The sequence below is a fragment of the Dipodomys merriami genome, unplaced genomic scaffold (assembly GCF_024711535.1).
Source record: "Dipodomys merriami isolate MVZ:Mamm:240054 unplaced genomic scaffold, mDipMer1.0.p SCAF_6, whole genome shotgun sequence".
NCBI classification, from domain to species: Eukaryota; Metazoa; Chordata; class Mammalia; order Rodentia; family Heteromyidae; genus Dipodomys; species Dipodomys merriami.
The window spans coordinates 20863521-20886735 of record NW_027206179.1 but is presented as its reverse complement, the minus strand read 5'-3'; the positions used below and the strand labels follow the sequence as shown (position 1 = coordinate 20886735).

The 23215-nt window shown below is 40.8% G+C and overlaps 1 protein-coding gene, 1 long non-coding RNA gene and 1 pseudogene across 2 annotated transcripts in view; 2 read left to right on the top strand and 1 right to left on the bottom strand.

Moving 5' to 3' along the window:
* The first annotated feature begins 350 nt into the window (after positions 1-350).
* Positions 351-1014, top strand: LOC138814302 (prostaglandin E synthase 3-like; annotated as a pseudogene).
* A 1926-nt stretch (positions 1015-2940) lies between these two features.
* On the bottom strand, positions 2941-11028 carry LOC138814003 (uncharacterized). The gene is made up of 3 exons (XR_011367886.1): positions 10686-11028; positions 4812-4946; positions 2941-3316 (listed from the first exon to the last, which is right to left on the bottom strand). It is a non-coding gene; the product is annotated as an uncharacterized lncRNA (long non-coding RNA).
* A 14-nt stretch (positions 11029-11042) lies between these two features.
* Ubac2 (UBA domain containing 2) overlaps positions 11043-23215 on the top strand; it is a 131340-nt gene continuing 119167 nt past the window's right edge. Inside the window, exon 1 of the mRNA XM_070002689.1 lies at positions 11043-11235. Coding sequence (XP_069858790.1) covers positions 11058-11235 — 178 coding nt within the window. The 5' untranslated portion in view covers positions 11043-11057. The remainder of the gene's footprint in view (positions 11236-23215) is intronic.

The following is a 23215-nucleotide window of genomic DNA, read 5'->3' as shown; positions in this document are numbered from 1 at the left end:
TTTAATCTATTTCATGCTCAGGAAATCCCTGGAGGCAAGTATGATTATTGTCATCATTCCCTGTTGACAGATGGGCAGAGAGTAGAGAGCTAGAGTAGCCCAACCTGGGGGACTAGGCTGGGACTTGAAGCCAGGCCCTATCTGTGGCATGCCTCACTGCTCTAGCTCTCCAAAGGGCTGACAGGGTAACATAGTACATAGACAATGAAGTGATATAATTACCTATTTATATTTACTCACATAGCATGCATTTGTGTCTATACAATATATGGTGATACTATACATATTTTTCTTTTAAAAAAGAATTGTTGGCCTGAGGGGAGCAAGAAGAGGCTTCGACCCAAGAGAAAATGCTGGAGTCCCCACAGAGAGGAGTCAGAGGAGGGGGCTCCACTGCGCCCCCCCCCATTTGCCGATTCTCCGACCCCGTTCACTGTGCAGCCTGCTTTGCAAAATGGTATGATCGAAGGGACTATGTCTTCATTGATTTTTGTGTTGAAGACAGTAAAGATGTTAAAGTAAACTTGGAAAAATCCAAACTTACTTTCAGTTGTCTTGGAGGAAGTGACAATTTTAATTGTATTGTATTGATTTTAATTTGATTTGAATTTTAATTGTATTGATCCAAACGATTCCAAGCATAAAAGGACAGATCAAGTTTATGTTGTTTAAGAAAAGGATAATCTGGCCAGTCGTGGCCTAGGTTAACAAAAGAAAGGGCAAAGCTTAATTGGCTCACGATGGATTTCAAAAATTGGAAAGACTGGGAAGATGATTCAGACGAAGACATGTCTAATTGTGATTGTTTCTCTGAGATGATGAACAACATGGGTGGTGATGAGGATGTAGATTTACAGAAGTAGATGGAGCAGATGGTGTGATTCACAAGACAGTGATGATTTTAAAAAAATGTTGGCTCTGGAATAAGGAGTGTTGTCATCACCTGGATTTTGAGAAAGAAAATTTCTCTGCAAGATTTCATAATTGAGAAAATTCCTGAGTTGATGGCTCTAAAGGCAGGTACTATATTTGCCTCTTTAACCCATTTTTCAATCTGTTACTTTTTTAAAAAAGGCTTCCCTAAGGGTTGATAATGTACCATTGTATGGGGCAACTTTAAGTCAGCTAAGGCAATATATCCTTATGCACGAACATTTCCCAGATTTCATGAAGCTGTTGAAGTCCATCCTAGGCAATTGACCACAGCAATTGTGATAAATAAAATATTTCACCTAAGTCTCCTTTACTCATAACTTAGCTATTGACAAGATAGGAAGTTCTCAACTTAGGGAAAGATGAATAAATTTTAAATTCTCAGAACATGGATTCAAAAGTGACTGAAACAAATTGGCTGACACCTTAAACATAAAACCTGTCGTTTCTCTGGTGTATCCTTCAGGATTGTTTCACTAAAGTTTATTTTTCAAAAAAATTACTTCACAATATCATATATAAATGATCACTTTGTCAGTGTTCTAGATGTATCTTAGCTAGAACTAGTGAATGCCCTAAATTAGATGGTTTTTGAAGCTATACGTATGGTTTGACCCTTAAGTTGTACATTGTTGTTTGAGAGTATGTACATTTTAGACCAGATTGTATTTGCACTGTCAGTATGGCAAATGAGTGAGAAAATGTTAATACACTATTGGGTTTTAAAATTTTTTTCGATTCAACTTATAACTGGCTGAAAAACCTCAATTTATGTTCATGACAGTGGAGATTTTTTTTAAAAAAGTCTACATTCTTTCTAATTGTTGAAAGATTAAATAAAAGAATTGTTGATAAATGCCAGGCATTTTAAGATTTGGTGTGGTGACTCTTATCTGGACAATGTATAAACTACCAAAAAAAGTTTAGCTGTGAATTTGCTTAAATAATTTTTTTCCAAGGGTCTCTGTGTAACCCAGGCTGACCTCAGAACATTAGATCCTCCAGCTTCACCCTCACAGTGCTGATTATAGGCTTGGACAACCAAATTAGGTTGCGAAGTTCATTTTTTAAATAGTAACTTTTATCTTAAAAATTTAAGGGGATTATTTTTCTTACCAATCCAACCTCTGGGTTTCTTACCAGACTGAGTCTCCCCCCCCACCTCTCTCTCTCTCTCTCTCTATCGTGACAGTACTAGAGTTTAAACTCATAGCTTCACACTTGCCAGACATGCATTTTTATTTCCTTTAGGTAATATGGACTCGATTAGACTTTGTCACTATCACAGTTGGCTTGGTCAATGACATTTTATGCCTACTTTATGGGTAGAATTGAGCATACCATTTAAACTCCCTGATGTATAAGAATAATAAGGTAGCCAGGCACTAGTTGCTCACACCTGTTATTCTAGATTTGGGAGGTTGAGATTGAGAAAAACCACTGTTTGAGGCCAACCAACACATAAATTTTTTGAGAAATATCCTCAACCCCATAGCTAGACACAGTGGCTCATGCCAGTCATCCAAAGTTACATGGAAGGTGGAGATTCAAAGGACCAGGATTTAGACCAGCTGGGACAGAAAAGTCTGCCAAACTCATCTCCACAGAGGGAAGGTCTCCCAGGCAGAAAGTAAGGCCATCTCTAAAAACAAAAGCCATGGAAAAACAGGGCTAGAGGTATGGCTTAAGTGGAGAACATCAGTCTAGCAAGTGTGAGACCATGAATTCAAAATTCAAACCCAAACACAGAGAAAGAGAGAGGGGGGGGGGGAGGGAGAGGAGAGACAGACAGAGAGACAGAGAGACAGAGAGACAGAGAGAGACAGAGAGAGAGAAAATAAAAAAAATTGGAGAAGAGTCAAAATAAAAATGGACATGACCAAAGGGTTGAAAAGCTACAGATATATTTAGTCTGGAGAAGATTGAAATGTATTTAAAAACTCCTATGAGTCAGAGGGACGGGGTGTTTGAGACACAATCTGGCTGGAGGAACAGGTTTGGTCAAGACCATTGTACCAAGGAACTGAAAGGGAATAAGGTCAGGGAGACACAGCGCCATGGGCAGGGCGATGACCAACAATGAGCAGGTTTTATTTAGATGATTGTGGGAGTACAAAAGCAGTCCTTTATTAAGCAATTCACACAGAACATAAGTCACAGTAGTTTGAAGGGTCCTGAGTAAGGAGTGCTGTTGAGAAGGGTCCTGAGCACAGCCCAACTCCATTCTTGTGGGGTTGGCATGCACCTCCTTCCTGGCAAGTGGAAGAGCTGTTGCTCATCTTCTTGTGGCTTCCACATGTTGAACTGCCTGGGAGCTCTGGAAACCTTGACTCTTGAGGATTTTATGGAGACTTGAAACATGGACAGCTATACAGAAATGTGACTGGAGAGAAGGTTACAATTGATCCCAGTAAGCTGAGTGGGGGAACCCAGCCAAGCCTGTTTGCTTTGATCTTCTGGGCCTCTTTATATGGTGGCCTGGGTGTGGGTGAGCACAACTCCTCTGAAAGAAGAGTAGAGGATGTACTAGCAGAGGATTTCTTTACAGCCAGCTCCAAGACAGAGGTGAGGAATAAAGTCTGTTTCTGGCTCTATGATCTACTTGCAGGAAGAGATATTTTAATGTTGTATTCTGCTTGCCCTTGGGGGGGAAAAAGAGTAGGAGAAAAGAGGGCAGCAGAGGCCAGAGAGAGGCAGTTCACTTTCTGAGGCTGTTTGGGAGACCCGAAGAGACCCAACATTATACCAAAGAATGCTTTTCATCTTTATCACTCTGAAAGTATTCTGAAGCTGCCTCAGGAATGGAGATAAAAGGCCAAACACCTTAACTTTGTTATTCTATGCATTCAGGACACAACAATGGCTATGGGAGCTAGAGGCTAAGAATTGTGGACAAAAACTCAAAATATAGACACACAGCAGGCTACAGAAGCAGGTTAGAATCTCAGAGAAGAGCTGATGATGCAGGTAGAATCCAAAGGCAATCTAGAAACAGAATTCCTTTTTCCTTAAGAAATTTCAGACTTTTTCCTTAAAGTTCTTCAACTAATTGGGCAACACTCATCCATATTATATAGGGTAATTTTCTCTACTCAAAGACTACTTTTTAAAAGCGAGTCTTATCTATAAATACCTTCACAGAAACATCCAAATGTGTTTAGCAGAAACCTGAGTAGTATTTTTGGTCTAGCAGAGTCAACCTATGAAATGCACCATCATGGTTAGGGTGTGTGGAGAATAACTTTACACAGTAAGAAATTTGAAAGCACAGAACCATTAGAAAGGTTTTTACCCGTGTTAATTTTTTTGGTCCATGGTCTTATCATCAAAAGCATAATATATGAGATGGAGCACAGTGTCACCTCCTGGACAAAGCGATTGCTGATAAGTATATAGTAATCTGTGGCTTATAGATGCCAGGCAGAAGGAAAGTCTTGGAAAATTTTTACCTAGATAAGAATTTAAGGGGCAAGGCCAAGTGTGGAGGTACATATTTGAAATCTCAGCTACTTGGGAGGTAGAGGTAGAGGATCAAGGTCTGAGGCTGATCTGGGTGAAAGGACAAGACCCTATCTGAAAATAAACTAAAAGCAAGGGTATGGCTCAAGTAGTAGAGCACTTCAAGGCTTTGAGTCCCATCTAAGCACTGAAAAAGAAAAATCAAGTGAGAATGGGAAAACACATAAAATACAGATGGAATTATACATTTAAAAATATAGAGAAACCTGTTAGTTTACAAAGAGTGTCATAAAAAGTACCATAAACTTGGTGACTTAAACATAGTAGAATTTTCATAATTTGGAGGCTCAATGTCTAAAATCAAGGTGTTGACAGGGCTATATTTCCTCTGAAACCTGCAAGGGTGAGTCTTTGCTTACCTTTTCTTAGCTTCTACTTGTGGTCTACAATTCTTGAAATTCTTGGCCTGCAGCAGAAACACTCAGATCTCTGCCTGTCACCTATGGCCTTCATGTGGGTCTGCCTCACTTTCTCTTCTTCTGAAAACACCAGTCCTATTAGATTGAGAACACCAGTCCTATTAGGTTGGAGACCCACACTCCTCCAGTCTGACCTCATCTTAACTACATCCTATTTCCAAATATGATCACTTCCTGCCATCCTAGAATATGTTTTTTGAGGGGATATCAACTCATACTAAGAGAATTAAAGGTGTAGATGAAATTGAGGGCTGAGTTTAGCTATCATAAAAAATTAATAGATAAGCTAATATCAATAAACAAAATTAACTAGAATACACTGGTCAGTTTAAGGACTTTATTTTTAGCTTATTTTTTGAAACCTAAGAAATATTGATGAGCAAGATCTCCCCTACTAGATTAAAATCATGCTTGGGAAAGAAAACATGGATGAGGAAGAGAACAATCCTATTTGTGGATAAATATAAATGCTCTAAACCATAGTTAGCCCTATGAATTATGGATAAATATGTAGACTGAGAAAATTAAAAGCTTATATATCCCCTATTTACAAGTCATATACCTAAAATTAAAGTGTAAAAAAGTCTTATAGACCTAATTTAAAATTTCAACGAACATCTATATATTTTTTCTTTATTTCACATTAGGTTGTTCCAAACCCAATTGCATACATAGTATGCCATAAGTGGCATGCATATAAGTTTACTCTTTTCAATTCTAGGAAACTTTTGTAACAAATATTCTGTATTTTTTCCTTTTATGTGGTGCTGGGGATTTAACTCAGGGCCTCAAGCTTTCAAAGCAGGTATTCTATCACTTACTTGGCCCATGCCTCAAGCCCCTTTTTGCATTGGCTATTTTCAATATAGGGTCTGAGTTGCAGTGCTTTTGCTTGTGCTTCCTAGTGTCTCTGGGAATGGCAGGTACATGTCCTCACACCCAGCCACTTGGTTGACATGGAGCTTCATGAACTTTTATGCCCAGGCTGGCTTTGAACCTTGATCCTGCTGACCTTTTCCTACAAAGTAGGTAGAGTAACAGTCTTGAGCCATGGCACCTATCCTATAAGTTTTCTTTTACTATCTTAAATGAAACCCAAAGAAAATATGTTGTAATTTTAATAATCTATGTAATACCCTTATTTCATTAAAAAGAAGAAACAAAGGAAAAAGAATTTGTAGCAAAATGACATATCTTTTTATTGGTAGGTGTTGGGATGTAATAAGAGTAGGAGACAATGCCCAAACCCACCTATAGTTTCGCTTATGTATGACATGTAAGAATATCGGAAATCTTGGTGCCCACAGTGAATAGAAAGATGGAAGATCTATGGTATGATGCAGAGCAAGAAAAAAAAAAAGGTAGGATGAATGAGAACATCTTGAGTCAAAAGGTCAGATATGCTTGCATGTGATGTGAGAAAGAAAACTTAGCCTCCAACCCTGAGTAGGCCGAGTGTGAAAGACAAGGAAGTAATGGCAGTCTCATAATTGTGAGGGCTCTGTATGTTTCCCTGCATTTTGAAGGGGTAGTGAAAAGTTTCACACAAAACATACCCTCTTCTGAAATCCCACTACATATGAGGTACCTGTTCTATCTCTAGAAGTTGAAAAGACTGTTCAGACCACATCCTTTGCAATGTGGTAGGAAACAGATGAAATGGAAAAGAGAAAAGGCTCCAGAAAAAAAAAGGTGTGGTGGGCTTCTAAGGTCAGTACTGCAGGCAGGTAGGAGGTAGGGAGTCAGACTACTCCCACCAGCCCCTTCACAACATCTGAGAAAGGCCTAGGCAGGACAGCGCAGGAGATTCTTTTGGTATCCTGCCCTGTCTCTGAGCCTTTGCTGTACCTGGGCAATCTTTCCTACTGAAGCTCTTAGCAATGGACTTGCCCTGCCACTGGAGCCTCTCTGGTTACTCATGTGCCAGGCTACATGTCGGGGGAAGGCCTCTGCTACTGGAGTAACCTCAGTGACTGATGGAGTCAGTGGGTAAATAACCCTAGTTCCCTTGTCCACTGCTGGTTACTCAATGACCTTGCTCCCAAGATTTCTCAGAGGGATTAGGCCCCAGTTGTCCACTAGTGCTAGGGTGGTGTTTGTGAGACAGGGTCTTACTTATGTAGCCCAAGCTGGCCTGGAACTCAAGATCCTCCTTCTTTAGTCCCTCCAGTGCCGGGACTACAGGCTTGCACCTCCATACCCAGGGTAAATTTGTATAATTTGTTTCTATGAACTTTCATTCTTCTCCACCCTGCCACTGGTCAATCACTAGGACTGCTTCTCAGATGAACTGTTAGTATTTCCAACATTGTCTGAGTCTGTAGACAGACCCTAAATGAAGGCAATGACATGCAACATTTTACTTTCATTAATGAAACTTAATAAGGTCCTAATTCTGTTAAAAGGAATGCCAAGTGTCCTGTTATATTTTGTTACTTTTGGAGTGATTGTTCCCTGAACTGAAATCCTTTTCAATGTGCAGCTAGAATACCATAATAAACACTGCCCCTCCTATTTTTAAAGGCAGTTGAATGGAAGTCTTATCTGATTCCCAACTTTTACAGTTAGATAAAATAATCTTTTTGTGTATCAAACTTTAATCTTAATAACATTTCCTAACAATGGAGGGGTGGCATTGATCAAGATGCATTGTGCTCATGACCTGAATATGGAATTGTAACTTCTTTGTACAAATTACTTAATAAAAATTAAGAAAACATTCCCTGTACATGTTAGCTAATACATCATTTGTCAGCTGACAATACTCCCTACTCCAACTATTGCACAATGATGTTGGAAAAGAAAAAAAAGTTTTCCTGTGCAATAATTTTCAAATCTTAGTATCTATTGTCTTTACCTCTGAAAATAAATTTTCCAGTCAATGTTTTCATGCTCTATGAATCATGCATTCACAGGGAGCCAAACTTTATTATCATACAAACCTGTATTCATTTGCAACAAAAATTCTGACTGCAGATCATTTCACAGTTAATTATTTTTTTTTTTTTTGTCGGTCATGGGACTTGAACTCTGGGCCTGGGCGCTGTCCCTCAGCTCTTCAGCTCAAGGCAAGCGCTCTACCACTTGAGCTACAGTGCCACTTCCGGTTTTCTGGTGGTTTATTGGAGATAGGAGTCTCACGGTCTCTCCTGCCCGGGCTGGCTTTGAACCTCGATCCTCAGATCTCAGCCTCCTGAGTAGCTAGGATTACAGGCGTGAGCCACCAGCGCCCGGCTACAGTTAATTATTTTTTACCTGTGTCATGCAGGTCCATCTACACTTATCATTGTTCAATAGAATGAAAGGATTTACATTTATTATCATTAACAACCTCGTAGGTAGCATATAATACTAATCCTTCCATAATTTAGATTTTTGCAAATTGTTACTTTGTTACTTTCTAAGAAATAGAACTTATATCAGGTGACATTCCAAAACAAATTCCTGGGACATACTATCATTTTCAAGCTTTTCATAAATCTTCAAAGTGTCTATCTTTGCCAATCTTTAAGTTCATTTAATCATTATGGATTTAATTATATGGATTAGAACAAAGCTGTACTATAGATGCATTCTAACATTCAACTAGATGCTATACTGCTTTAAGAAAAAAAATACGAGAAAGAAGAGCTTCCTTACGCATTTTGGCAAATGTACATAAATCTTAACAGAAGTTGGCTGGTACTTCCTATGCACTTCTGCTTTTAGTTTGTGATCTATTGTTTTTGCTAAAGTATATAAAACAAAGCTTATCTCAAGGATGTATGTAATTAGAAGAGCAAGCATTTAATAGCCTTTTCAGATTACACTGCCACATTAAGTGGTGGTTTCTCTAAATTTGTTGTAATCAAGCATTTGACACTGTACCAATGAACTTTTTGTGCTATGTACACTAACATTTATTGCAGTTAAAATTGTTACTATATGACTTCATGAGGAACTAGTCAACTGGAAAACACAGGTTATAGTTATGCATTTTTTCCAACTGTACAATGGAAAACTCCACTACATATGCTTGAGTGAATAAGAGTGGGAAAAGAGAAATAGTGTTACAGCATTACTTCTGGTCCACCCTGAAGGGTCATGGGTCTTTCCACACACTTTGAGAACCACTGCCATGTTACAGGTTTGCTGCTACTGTAGACATAAGACACCTTTAAGTTTTTGATTTTTTTTTTTTTTTGCAAAATAACTCAATAGCATTAATCTAAAAATAAATGTAAAATGCATCTCAAGATTTTAAGTTACAAATACAGTCTAGAAGTAATTTAAAAATTGCCTGTAATTTATCTCCTAGATATAATCAATGGAATCTCTTTAGGGCATGTTGTATTTTATTGCTTCATTAATCCCATGTTTAGCACAAAGGCAGGAATTTATAAACTCTTGAAGTGGTTCTCTTTTTCACTTTAGAAAACATGGCATAGTTTTGCAGTCTGTTCACTTGATTTGGGGCCATTTCCCTTACTGTATGTACTCTTTAAAAATATTTAGACCTGGTACTGGTGGCTCACACTGTAACCCTAGCTACTTATGGCTAGCCACAACAAAAAGTTTTCAAGACACCATCTCAAACAAGAGCTGAGCGAAGTGATTATTCCACCTGTCATCCCAGAAGCTGGAATGAGGCCAGAGGGACAAAAAAGTTCACAAGACCCCCAATCTCAACACAAAGAAGTGAGGCAGCATCTGCCATCTCAGCAATACAAGAGGCTGCAGCTGGAGTCAGGTGGGCCTGGGAGAACAGTGACACCCAAAGGCAAAGGAGAACGCTGAGCTTGACGCATGCATGTCATCCCAGCTAGGGAGGGAAGCCCTCTTTCAAAAGTAACCAGAGGAAATTACTCATTCCTGTAATCCTGGCTACTCAGGAGGTTGAGATCTGAGGCCTGTGATCCGAAGGCCGACCGGGTGGAAAAGTCCATGAGACTCATCTCTGAATAACCACCCAAAAGCAGGAAATGAAGCTGTGGCTCTAGTGGTAGAGCGATAGCCTTGTGCAAAAAAGCGCTCAGGCCCAGGGTTCAAGCCCCAGGACTGGCACCAAAGGAAAAAAAAAAGAGGTGTGTGTGTGTGTGTGTGTGAAAAATGGCCCAAGTGCCTGGCAGTTGCCTGGCAACTGCATAAGCCTTGAGATCAAACCCTAATACTGTGCTACTTTCCCTCAGCCCCAGAAACTTTTTTCTTTTTTTTGTCCGTCATGGGGCTCGAACTCTGGGCCTGGGCGCTGTCCCTCAGCTCTTCAGCTCAAGGCGAGCGCTCTACCACTTGAGCCACAGTGCCACTTCGGGTTTTTCTAGTGGTTTATTGGAGATAGGAATCTCACGGTCTTTCGGGCCTGGGATGACTTTGACCCGCGATCCTCAGATCTCAGCCTCCTGAGTAGCTAGGATTACAGGCGTGAGCCACGGGGGCCCGGTTCAGAAACACTTTACTTTTAAGGAAAGCGTCATGGAAAACATTCCAGGCTCAACCTCATTTGAAAAATACGGACTTGATCCAACAGTAACTCCATCCTGTGAAGAGTTTTGTTTTTTGGGTCCAGTCGTGAGGCCTGAACTCCTAGACGCTGTCCCTCAGCTCTTCAGCTCAAGGCTAGCGCTCTACCACTTGAGCCACAGCGCTACTTCCGGCTTTTTCTGCTTATGTGGTGCTGAGGAATCGAACCCAGGGCCTCAGGCATGCGAGGCAAGCGCTCTACCACTGAGCCACCTTCCCAGCCCCACTGTGAAGTGTTTTAAAAAGCGATTAACACGGGCAGCTTTTAGGATGCCCACCGGGGCCTGGGGTCGCTGGAACCGACGCGGGCCTCACCGTCGCGGGCAGTCCTCAGGAGAGACTTCGTGCCTGACCGGAAGTCAGGAACGGGCGTGGAACGCGCCAGGCGTCCCGCCCGGGGCGAGGTCAGAGGTCGCGAGGAGAGCCCGCACCGGTATTCCAGAAGAATCCTCGACTCCTGCAGTTCCACTGAGCGTGAGTGTGGTGCTGGGCACTTGAGGACGGAGGTGTACTCCGTTCCTTCCGCGCTACCCTAATCCTTTCCCAAACGGCGCCAGGAGCCATCAGAAGGGCCCTGAGCAGCAGGACCTTCCGCCGAAGCTGTCGAAAGGCCTGGGAGGGCGGAATCGCCCGCCGCGGACGCACTTCCCCTCCCGGCAGGAAGGGCGGGCGCCCCACAGGCCGCGCATGCGCCTTCCGGTGGGCAGTCCCGGAGTGCGTCGCGCCAGCGGACTTGCGGGGCCCCGCCGGGACTGCGCTTGCGCGGCCGCCGGGGTTCTCCACCTCCGCTTCCCCTCCCCCTGCCCCCCACCGGGGCTCCGGGCCGACGGGACCATGTTCACCAGCACCGGCTCCAGCGGGCTTTGTGAGTACCGGCCCCCGCCATCCTGGCTGCCTCGTGCCTGGACCCTGGGCGCCTCTTTGAGGAGACTGGGGGCCGGAGGGACCCTGATTTGCAGGAGGTTGGGGGTCAGCCCTCCACCCTTCCGCGTCCGAACCTTGGTAGTTCATGCCCTTGGGGGTCCAGCGGGCATTGCCCCAGCTCGGCCTGGAGGGACGAGTGGGCACCGAGCCCCGTCACCACGCCGCCCCTTCGCCGAACCCTGCCAAGCCGCGGCGTGCAGCGGCTCCGGCGGCTGCTTCAGGTGGGCTGGGCGGTTAGATTCAGGCTGCTGCCCCTGTGTCCCGGCCCCATGCCCTTGGCGGCGCGGGTGCCAGGCTGACCCGGAGGTGGCGGCGCTGGGAGCCCTTCCCTTTCCCAGTCACCTTGTCCATTCATCTGTTTGTGGAAACACACACACACACACACACACACACACACACACACGTAAATTTCACCTTTAGGACCTGCTCTTGCTGCTCCCCCCACCTCCCCCGGTCTTCCTGAAGAGTTTTAAGACAAACTGACTGACTGTAAAGTAAGTTCTTAAAAGTGGAGGCAAGTTAGGAAGTCCCTGGGCCGGAGATCCCCAAGTAGTGGGCTGAGAAGTGTTCACAGCCTTTCCAGAGTTGCTCTTAAGCAACTTTCCTCCACTGCATAGTGTCAGCTCTCTGCAAAGTGTGCTGTATAATGATTAATGAGCAAACAGTACCAAAATTAGGTACTGTGCCCTGTCTTTGAACTCCCTGAACATCTGTAATTTTGCAATTTTGCCGATCCAGGTTGGTAATCCCATCTCTACACTTGAAGTTAATGTTGCCCAATATAGAAACACCTGTGATTTTCAAATAGTAAATTCTCCTGTCAATGTCAGAGTCACAGGCATGCGTTTTAACTTCCTCACTTCTCAACTTCTCAGGGTTTGAAATAGGTTTAATATTTATGTGTTCTCTTGTTAATTTCGTTTAGGTGATCTGTCATGCATTGGCCCCCCAGTCCATTGCAACTATAGCAAATCAGTCCTTTCTCAACTACTCTTCGGTTTCATCTTATGGCTGAGGGAATCACAAATAGATGAGTGTATACAAAACAGTGCAGTTCTTCACTTTTCATTGTACTTTGTACATTCTGGCCTGTCCTAGCTGACCAAAATACACTTAAAAAGGAAAAGTTCAGAGAAAGGTATTAGTTGGTACTCTATTAGTCATTATTTATAGACAAAATACATTCCAGTAAATCTTCCTCATAAGACCATGCTTAGTGTGCTCATTTAAGGAACATTTGGCACATGTGCAGTGGGGCTGTGAACTGTGCTAGGTGCTGGGAATGCAGTCCTGGGCATGTCTTGGTTTCAGCGTTTATGGTGCTTACGTGGAATTCAGGCTTATTTTGCTAGGTCTGGTCATTTGGCAAGTCTGCTTGTTAGTGGCTATCCTACCTTAACATTTCCCCCCCATTGATAGGGAAATTATTTCTTTTCAATAAGAAATTACCTGGCACTTTGGTAAGTTGAGTTCTACCCCTGAGTAAGTATCCTGAAGAAGGATAATGCACATGCCTATTCCAGCCCTCACAGGTAGAGAATAACAGTTTGTAGGTAGAAATAAATTCTGTTGTCTGTACCTGCATATATTCCACATTTTGTTGCTAGTAGATAATGGTGTTTTGGGGTTAAACTTCCTTTTCTTTCTCATTCCCTCATTCATTTATTCATTTAACAGATGTCTGTTGAGTACCCATATAAGACACACAAGCATGGTCATGAACAGAAAATAAAGTGGTAATTAAGGTGAGGGAGACTGATATAAAATATATTAACTGTTGTCATGTAGTGACACATGTTCTGAGTCATGACAGATTGAAGTTATGGTGAAGTGCTGCTTTACTACACAAGCTCAAGGAAGATGTTCGGAAAGGTAATATTTGAGCTGAAGGAGCCAACTGTGTCAGTTAGTTGGACAGCCATCACAAAAACTGCAGAAGGTGCAGAAGGGTGTTTTTAGGGTTCTATTGAAGACATGTTGCCAGGGCAGTAAACCAGGGCCAGGAGAGTTGTAACCATTTCTCTGAACCATCATGTGGTTATGACTGGGTAAAAGTACATATAAATGTCCTTTTATATGTACTGTCCATGATGTAATTTAGATTCTTACTTATAGATCAATCCTGTCATTCAACTCTGTGCTGAATAATACATATGTCATTTATTATATTTATTAATAGGTGTTCCCATTACTCCCTTTATAGTATATATTCACTGTGTAATGATGCTCTCAGTAAATCAGAATTACATGTTTAATGTATTGCAGGTATGTTTCTTGAGGAAGTCAGAGTCTATAGGGAAAAAAAGAATTGCTATAGTAAGGTTTATTGCATGAGTAAGGTGGTAGAGTGAGGCACAATTATTAAAGAAGACTTTCCAGTGCAGATGGTATTTGAAGAGGAAGAATTTGTCAGGTGAAATAGTGGGGATAAGGCTTTTCTGAGGGATAGAGTTGGGCTGGACCTGGCAAAGAGGCAAGAAGTAAAAAATTAGGAGATTCTTTGATTGGGTAATTCTGAAAATGTATAGTGAAAATTATCACATGACTGTGGAAGGTGTGATAAGAACTGGGGACAGACTTATTTTTTAAGAGTGTGAACTCAGTGCCCATACTCTCTTGATTGGTTGCTTGTTCATGATTAGCATTCTAAAACCTGAGCTATGTCTCAAGCCTGATGTTTTGCTTGTTATTTGGAGATGGAGTCTCTCAGACTTTCCTGTTAGGGCTGACTTTGAACTGCAGTTCTCCAGATTTCAGGTGCATAAGCAACCAGCATGCAGTTCACTTTAACATGTAAAAAAGGAAAGCAAGCTGAGGAGTGGGAAGAAGCCAGGGAGGTTAGAATTCCAGTGAGTGAGGACTTCAGGAGGAATAGACTTAGAAGGCTGCAGACACAGTCTTTTTGTAGGCCATTTCATTGTTTATGGGACAGGCAGAGAAGAGGAGACAGCGAAGTAGGAAGAGATGGGATTTTCTATTGGAGAAACCATGTCTTCCCCACTCCAATTGGACTCTCCCTCTTCACTGTAAACATATGTTCCTGGGCTATTTCACTCTGTTTGTGAAAAGACAGTATTCACTTATTCTCCCTTGCCTCCACTCCCCTGTCTCCTTCACTCTTTAGCCTCTGTAATTGATTATTTTCTGCTGTGATGACACCTGCTGTGACAATACTTTATTCCTGGTTCACGGTAGCTGGCCTCTGCCCCATTACAGTGCTGAAAATGCTCTGGATAAAGTGACGTCACTTGTAAATCGAATAACTGTTAGTCCTCATCTTATTGAGTTTCACTTTGTGGACACTCCTTTCTAAATTCCTTACTCCCTGAGTCCCACTTTCTCACACTTCTTCTTCCTTGGCTCTTTTGATATCTCCTGACCACATCTGCTTTTAGTATCATACTTTCAGCGTATGCTACATTTGGCATTAATGGGTTGTTTCTTTAGGAGAGCAGTTTCCCCTAAGAACTTAGGGGAAACCCTACTTTCTTCGAGGCCAGGAGTATATCAGTGAAGTAGAGATAGACTGGAAGTCTTCCTGTGTGGTTAGAAGGCCAGATAAATCAGAGTGGGACACAGCTGTATTCAGATTCTTGAAATCTCAGATGCCTGTCAATATCCAATGTGTCCTACTCTCAAATTCTCTCTCAATTCTCTCTCAAAATGGCACCACAGTGGCACCAATGCAAATGTATCAATTTAAAATGAGAAATACAGTGTTCAGCTGAATGAGAATTTTCGGAGTGAAATTCTGACTTGATTCAAAACATTTGTTTGGGAGCTTTAGTGAGATACTATTAGTGAGTTGTGGTAAGCACATGATCCGATGGTGTCACCTGTGGTCTGGACATATTTCACTGGACAGATGGACATTGGAGGGCTTTTGTAGCCTGCTGCTTTCATTTTATTTTTTTCACTCTTTTCATGCATTTTTATTGTTATTGTAAAGATGATGTACAGAGGGGCTACAGATACATAAGTCAGATAAGGAGTACATTTCTTTTGAACAATGTCACCTCTTTCCTCTCTATCTCCCACTTTTTCTCTTCCATCCCCATGCACAAGTTGTACAGTTCATTTTCAATATAGTGTCTAGTACCACTGCTGCATTTGTTCACTCTTGGTCCCTCCATTTCTGTGACACCTTACCTTCCCAAAGACAGATAAATGAACAATGGGAAAGAAAACAAAAACAGCAACAAGAAAAAAGAACCCTCTTGTTTCCATTTCCTGGAGTTCATTTTGATAAATATTATTTTATATGATCAGATGTACATACATATTGCACTTTGTGATCTTCTTCTAAGAAATACCCTCCTTTGGTCTCATGCTATGTGAATGCTTAACGAATTGTATAATTTGTCATGTCCCAGTGGATTTTTTTTCTACTTACACCTAGGCTTTTAACTACATCCATTACATCAATGGTTGTTTTGAACGGTTGGAACTTTGAATTTTCTTTTAAAAAATTCTAATGTGTTTTGGCATTGGTGGTCCTATAAAGTGATATATGTACAGAAATATAAGTCCAAATAGAAATCATTTTTAATCTTTTAATTCAGCAGACAGAAATAATTTAGCACCTTCTTAGTTTACTCAAGGCAAAAAAGCTTCTTTTCTTTTACTTTTTTATTTATTTATTTGTTTATTGTTCTTGGGGCCTGAACTCTGGTCCTGGGCGCTGTCCCTCAGCTCTTCAGCTCAAGGCTAGTGCTCTACCACTTGAGTCACACTGCCATTTCTGGCTTTTTCTGCTTATGTGGTGCTGAGGAATCAAACCCAGGTCTCATGCATGCAAGGCAAGCCCTTTACCACTCAGCCACCTTCCCAGCCCCTATTTTTTTTTTTTTTTTTTTTTTTTTTGGTTGGTCACGGGACTTGAACTCTGAGCCTGGGCACTGTCCCTGTGCTCTTCAGCTCAAGGCAAGAGCTCTACCGCTTGAGCCACAGCACCACTTCTAGATTTCTGATGGTTTATTGTAGATAAGAATCTCACGGACTTTTCTGCCCAGCCTGGATTTGACCTGCAGTCCTCAGATCTCAGCCTCCTGTGTAGCTAGGATTACAGGCATGAGCCACCTATGCCCAGCTCCTCACCTTGGTTTTTTGTTTTTTAATTTTTTATTGTAAAAATACTATACAGAGGGTTACAGTTACATGAGCAAGGTAATGAGTACACTTTGCTGCTTTCATTTTAGCTGAAGATTCTGCCTTGGGAACCTGAATTCTCTGTCCTCACATAATGCTCAAGTCGATTCCTCCTCATTTGCCACTGCTGCTCCTCTTTTCTTGCTCTTATGAGGAACCAAACTGTGTTCTTACTAATGTTGTCTTTCTAAAATGTGTATTCAGTGAGTTAGATATGTAATGCAGGAAATGGTCTGAGTAACTCTTCATGTTGATCTCTCACATCCCTTTAAGATGTATGGGAAAGTGTTATGCCTATATGAAAGGTTATCAGGCCTTGTCCCTTCACTCTTCAGTTCGTAGAGTCAACAGATATTTATGGGCATTCCTGTAGACCAGCAATTTTTCTGAATTCCCAGGATTTAGTAGTAATTAAAAGGCCAAATGTACATTCCAGTGGTGGTAATCTTAGTATTAGGAAGCATGAAACAGAGGCTCAGTTTATAAATTAAAAAGTATCCAGTTTAGTATACTAATCAACAGTTCAGCCATCATTCAAAGGCTAGCCTTTTTCTTCCTTTCTCCCAGTTTGGACTTGTTGGAAACCTTTGTAAATTGTGCATCTTGGTATGGAATCTCCAAAATACAAGTCAGCAACCCTTGTATTTTAACACATTAGTCAAGCCTCTACTTTTCCATTTTGTTGGATTTCTTTTTTGTGGGATAGAGTATAGCTGGCCTTTTAAGGATGAATTTATACACTTCAGCTCTAAACAGGCCTGGATTGCCTAAATCCTGCACAACTACTCCTAGAGGTTGGCACTTAGCTGTTGCATTTTTTTAAAACATATATTAGTCATACCAGTGGGTGTTCATTGTGACATTTCTACACATGTACAAATGCATTACGACAAATCACATACTGTATCACTCTGCATTTCTCCCCTTCCCTCTTCTTCAGCAGCTGAAACTTCAGCAGATTTCCTCGTTTTTTATTTTTTGTCAGTTATGGGGCTTGAACTCTGGGCCTGGATGCTGTCCCTCAGCTCTTCAGCTCAAGGCTAGTGCTCTACCACTAGAACCACTGTGCCACTTCGGTTTTCTGGTGATTTATTGGAGATAAGAGTTTCATGGACTTTCCTGCTCAGGCTGGCTTTGAACTGTGATCCTCTGATGTCAGCCTCCTCAGTAGCTGGGATTACAGGCGTGAGCCACTGGCGCCCAGCTAGATTTCCTTGTTTTATTTTCATATACATGCAAACAAACTACTGAAATTGTTTGAGATTATATTTCTAAAACTCCCAAGAAATACATTGTTTATGGATCCATTTTTGCTAAGAGGGAAAGATAAACATTAATGAGGATAGGACAAGCTTAAGCTTAAGCTTATTTTTTTCATTGTGAAAGTGAGATTAACCATTTAATGGGAACATTTGGAAAATTGAGACAGTCGCTGTTAGCATTTCAGTTAATTTTCTTAATCCTTTCTTTTCATAAACATTTATGTTCTTGTTTCAAACTAATTGTTATGTTACTGTAAAGTGAGCATATGTTCAGCAAAGAAACTTCTGAAATGTAGAAAACTGCTAGGAAGAAATAAATAGTACTTGTTGACATTTTGGGTGTTTATTCTGTTTTTCCAGTGTAAAAGTTAATAAACATTTTTTTTCAAATAGCCAAATAAATAACTAAAAATAAACTTAAATCACACTCAAGTATTATTTTGTTACTTGCTTTTATTTCATCAACAGAATCCTTCATCAGCATTTCCCTAGTATGCTGTTCTTGTTTTAGGATTGTTTATTTCCCCCTTAAATTAGATTTTTCTTCTCTCTCTTTTTTTTTTTTCTTTATAGTAATGGAGGTAGCATCTTAGTTTTTCAGACAATCCTAGAAGTGAAAGAATGTTAAATAAGCTGCATTGTGTTTTGATAAATACTGTCAAATTCTAACCCCAAAGGGTGCTAATTTAAAACTGCACCAGCCATGTGAGGGAGGAAAGATTGCCTTACTTACGTTAATTACATTTAATTTCCACAGCTGTCCTATGAGGATAGATATTGTGGTTCTCTTCTCCCCCTCTCCTCCACCCTGCCCCATTCCACACACCAAAGAGTATATTGAGGCTCAGAAAATGACCTGTTCAGGATCTTGTAGCTGTATGTGGTAGAGCTGAACTGAGATTTGACCCAGTTTTGCCGGCCTCTAAAGTCTGTACTCTTTCCACATTATCTATTAACATAGCATGTCACATTAATGGTTTATTTAGTCCCTTAAGTGGAAAATGGCATAAATAAAGGGAAATAAATTTAGTCTTTTTAATGGAAAAATGGCAATGGCAGTAGAACTTGTGTTAGTAGAACACTTAGCCAAATATCTGGAAAAAGAGTCAGAATCTAAGTGGGAGTTCTGCATATCTTTATGTAATTGATCTTTCAGTCAATAGTGAACTACTATTAGGCTTACTTATAAAATACTGTGTGCCCAACCTGTGAGTTAGGTACAATTACTGTCTGCAGTTTGCAGATAAGGAAGTGAAAGGCAGGCATTTAAATGTCTTTCCTAAGTTACATAGTAAGGAGCAGGACTATAATCCAAACCAGGCAGGTGGCCATATTCTATGTTGCACACAACTGCTGTCTGCATTGTAAAGGTTATCCTTGCTGGACACTCACTGGTGGCTCATTCCTATAATCCTAGCATCTCAGAAGGCTGAGATTTGGAGGGTTGCTTTTCAAAGCCAGCTCCAGCAGTAACGTCAGAGATTCTATCTCCAGTAAACCAGCAAAATGTGAGATTGTGGAGGCATGGCTCAAATGACAAGAGTCTCAGCCATCAGCAAGAAAGCTGAGCAAGAGCATTAGGCCCTGAGTTCAGGCCCCAGGACCAACACACACATTTTGTGTATTCTCATCTATCTCTCCTGACAGCTGGGGTCCTCATAGGCTAATGATAGAGATACTAGCTCACATTAGCAGTACAGCTGGGTCCCACTCACTGGATCATTATTGTGTCTTGGCAGTGGCCCTCCTCCTCCTCTTCCTCTTCCTTCTCCTTCCTTCTCCTTCCTCCTTCTTCCTTCTTCCCTCTTCTTCCTCCTCCTTCATTCTTCTCTCCTCTTCCTCCTCCTTTTTTATCTTCTTCTCTGGTGTATTTGACTTTGAACTCAGGGCCTTGAAGCAAATGACTTTCCTTCCTTGAGCTGTAATTATTTACTGTGGTTTTGCTGTGTTCCTGTCTTTTCAGTCTACCATTCTGTATCTTCCTACATCAGGATCCAGATCTAGTTTGCTTTTAGTAATAGAGATATTTATGTCCTAATTTAGATTTTTTTTGTGATAGTTGATTCTCTATATTTTCATTTGTATATGTGTTCCTTTCCTCCATTATCTTCCTTTATCAAATTATATATTCCTTATTCAACTTTCTCTACTCTCAACTTGTCTCAGTATCACTTTTAGTGATGAAAGTGAAATCTAACTGTAAAGCTGCTTTAAAATGCATTTCTATAGGATTTAAGTACATATAACTTGATAATTTACTCCAGCATTTTTGAAATATGCTATGTGAAACAGGACTCGAAGAGGTCTTGAAGTGTTAAATCCCATTTAAATTATGAGCATAAGTGAGAATTTATAAATGTAATCCTCCTGTAAATTGCAGTTCTTTCCCTAGAAGTTCCGGAGACTTTGTAAGTCATATTGCCATTATTTTCCACTGGTTTCTAGTGCCAGGTCAGTTTAGTCACTTCAGCGGAGTATGTCACTTTGGAAAGAACTGATACTAATATTTGTAGCCATATAGGTCAGGAATGCCATTGGCTGAATTGTTAATGATTGACAATGCCAATGTATGCATCAAAGGCACTTCAAAATCCTAAAACAACAACAAAAGTTTTTTTTAACATTACTAACAATATTTCTAAAACCTATTGTGGATAGAATATAAATAAGCAAAATTCTATTAATCTGTATTTATGTACTGCTATTGTTTTTTTTTCACTTGCATGAGTATATAAACATTTTAGCATTTTTATTAGGTTGTGTTAGTTATAATGGGGGAATTTCATTATTATTTCCACACATGTTATGTAAACTTTTTTTATAAATAAAAACTGGGGCCAATTTTATATTTTTATTTTTTTCAGTTTACCATTGTAAATGAATTTACCCACATTATTGCATTGACACTATTCAAAGCTAGCTTAATATTGTTGTCTTTTTCTTTTTTTCTTTTTTTTTTTTTTTTTTTTTTGCCAGTTGTGGGGCTTGAATTCAGGTCCTGGGCACTGTCCCTTAGCTCTTTTTGCTCAGGTTAGCACTCTACCACTTTGAGCCTCAATGCCACTTTCCACTTCCGGTTTTTCAGTGGTTAATTGAAGGTAAGAGTCTCATGGGACTTTTCTGCCCTGGCTGGCTGAAAACCACGACCCTCAGACCTCAGCCTCCTGTGTAGTTAGGATTACAGATGTGAGTCACCAGGCGCCCAGTCAATATTGTTGTCTTATAAAACAGAAACATGCTGTTGAAAAAAATTAAAATTAACCAATATATACCATAGAAAACAGTAGTTACTCTCCCACCCAAATAACCACAGTAATAGTTCCGTGCCTATTCTTCTAGGGTTCCATGTGCATGAGCCTTTCTTCTTCTAGGTATGTGCACATTTCTATGTGTGTTTTAGTCTTCATAGAGAAATGGCATTTAGATGTAGATAGTACATTGTTTCAACCTTGTATTAGATGTTCAAAATCTTGACTTTTAGTGATTATATATATTAACATACTGGAGTGTTCTCATGTTGAGTTGAACATCTAAGTTATTATCACATAGAAACCTTTTTCTTACTTTGCTATGGTAGGGGTTGAACCCAAGTCCTCACATGCCAGGCAAGTGCTCTGCCTCAGCACTGCATCCTCAGCTCATGATCACATCTGACTTCCTTCTCAAGAAATAATTGAAAGAATCCTTCACATCCATCCCAGGGGACCACCCAGAGGCAAGCAGGCACATAAAAAAGTTTATTATAAGCTGGGCACCGGTGGCACATGCCTGTAATCCTAGCTACTCAGGAGGCTGAGATCTGAGTATCACGGTTCAAAGCCAGCCCAGGCAGGAAAGTCCATGAGAATCTTACCTCCAATAAACCACCAGAAAACCGGAAGTGGCGCTGTGGCTCAAGTGGTAGAACACTTGCCTTGAGCTGAAGAGTGTAGGGATAGCGTCCAAGCCCAGAGTTCAAGCCCCACGATCGACCAAAAAGAAAGATTATATAGGTTTATTAGAGAGGCCATATTTCCCAGGAGAGGGAGCATGTGGTACCTGTCCTTATTCAGGTAGCTGGAGGATCTGGGGACAGGAAGGGAGGTAGGTGGGTGCTCAGGTGGGTCTGGGTGGAGAGAAGGAGTGGCCAGCTGTAGGGTGGGAACTCCAGGGCAGGGAGGAGCTCTGGTATGGGTAGAGCTGAGGACCAAAGGTGGGCATAATGTTAACAATAATCACACACTTGGAATTATGGATCAAAGAATTATAACTGTGAAATTCTTGTGGAATCTTACCAGAAAGGATGTGTTATTTTATGCTTTGCAGCAGTTCCTAACCGAACTTGTAAGTTGAATGATTATTTAAAATTTCTGTCTACAGAAAGATTAAGAACTGTCATGTCCTTATCTTCATCCACATTTCTTTGAATACCTGGGAAAATGAACTTTTTTTCTTTGTTAGCCATTCATCTTTTAGTTATGGTTTGACTACAACTTGGTTACCTTTATAATTTTAAATAAGGGGGGAAAATCTGCTTGTTTTGTGCTGGTGCCTGGGCTTGAACTTAGAGCCATATGCTCTCACTTGGCTTTTTCTGTTCAAGACAAGCACTCTACCACTTGAACCTTCACTTCTGGCTTTTTGCCAGGGCTAGCTTTGAACTATGACCCTCCAATCTCAACCTCCTGAATATCTAGGATTTTAAGTATGAGGCATCAGTGCCCAGCTAAAAGTCCATTTTTGATTTATTATTTTTTGGCACAGTCAGTAGTCTCCACTATGGAAATGAAAAATTATAACAGGAACAAGTGCACCTCTTCTGTGGTCTAATTTTTTTCATGTGTTAAGTATGTGCGGTGTATGCTTTTAGTCTTCTCTGTAATGGCTAGACTCTATAAAACTTGTAAGTTGCTTTTCTATAGAAAACCAATAGCTGGGCTGAGGTGTAGCTCAGCGGCAACACACTTGCCTAGCAAATGCAGCATCCTGGGTTTGATCCCCCTGTACCAAAAAAGAAAAGACAAAAAAAAAGAAAAAAGAAAACCAATAGCTATATTAATAGTATGGTTGTACATTTATTGTGGAATTGGGCACATAATGAACTTCAATGAAAAAAAAATAGACGTCAAGGTCAGAAAGCCTCTGTTGCTACAGGGACTTTTAATTTCTTTTGATATTTTTACTACCGTAAGTTCACTCTCAGCTACTGCTCTTTCTTGACTCTTGCTTGCATCATTGCTTTCGGTCTTGGCATACTTCATTTTGTTCCCTGACTTCCTTTTGGAGTCCTTTTTTTTCCCTCCACAGGAGGCCATGGTGGTGAACTTTCTGGTCCTTGCTTGGTCAGTCAATAGTATTAAATGACTGGGTTTTAAGCACTTAGCATGAGCGTCCTTGTTTGTGAGTAGATCTTTTTTTCCAAGAGTCCATCCCTTCAATGGCAGGCTGACTGTAAGCTCTGTTCCAGTGTGAAGGGCACATTTTCCTGAGAGGGTACACAGCCTCTTTTTGATGAAAAGCTTTTAAAATAGT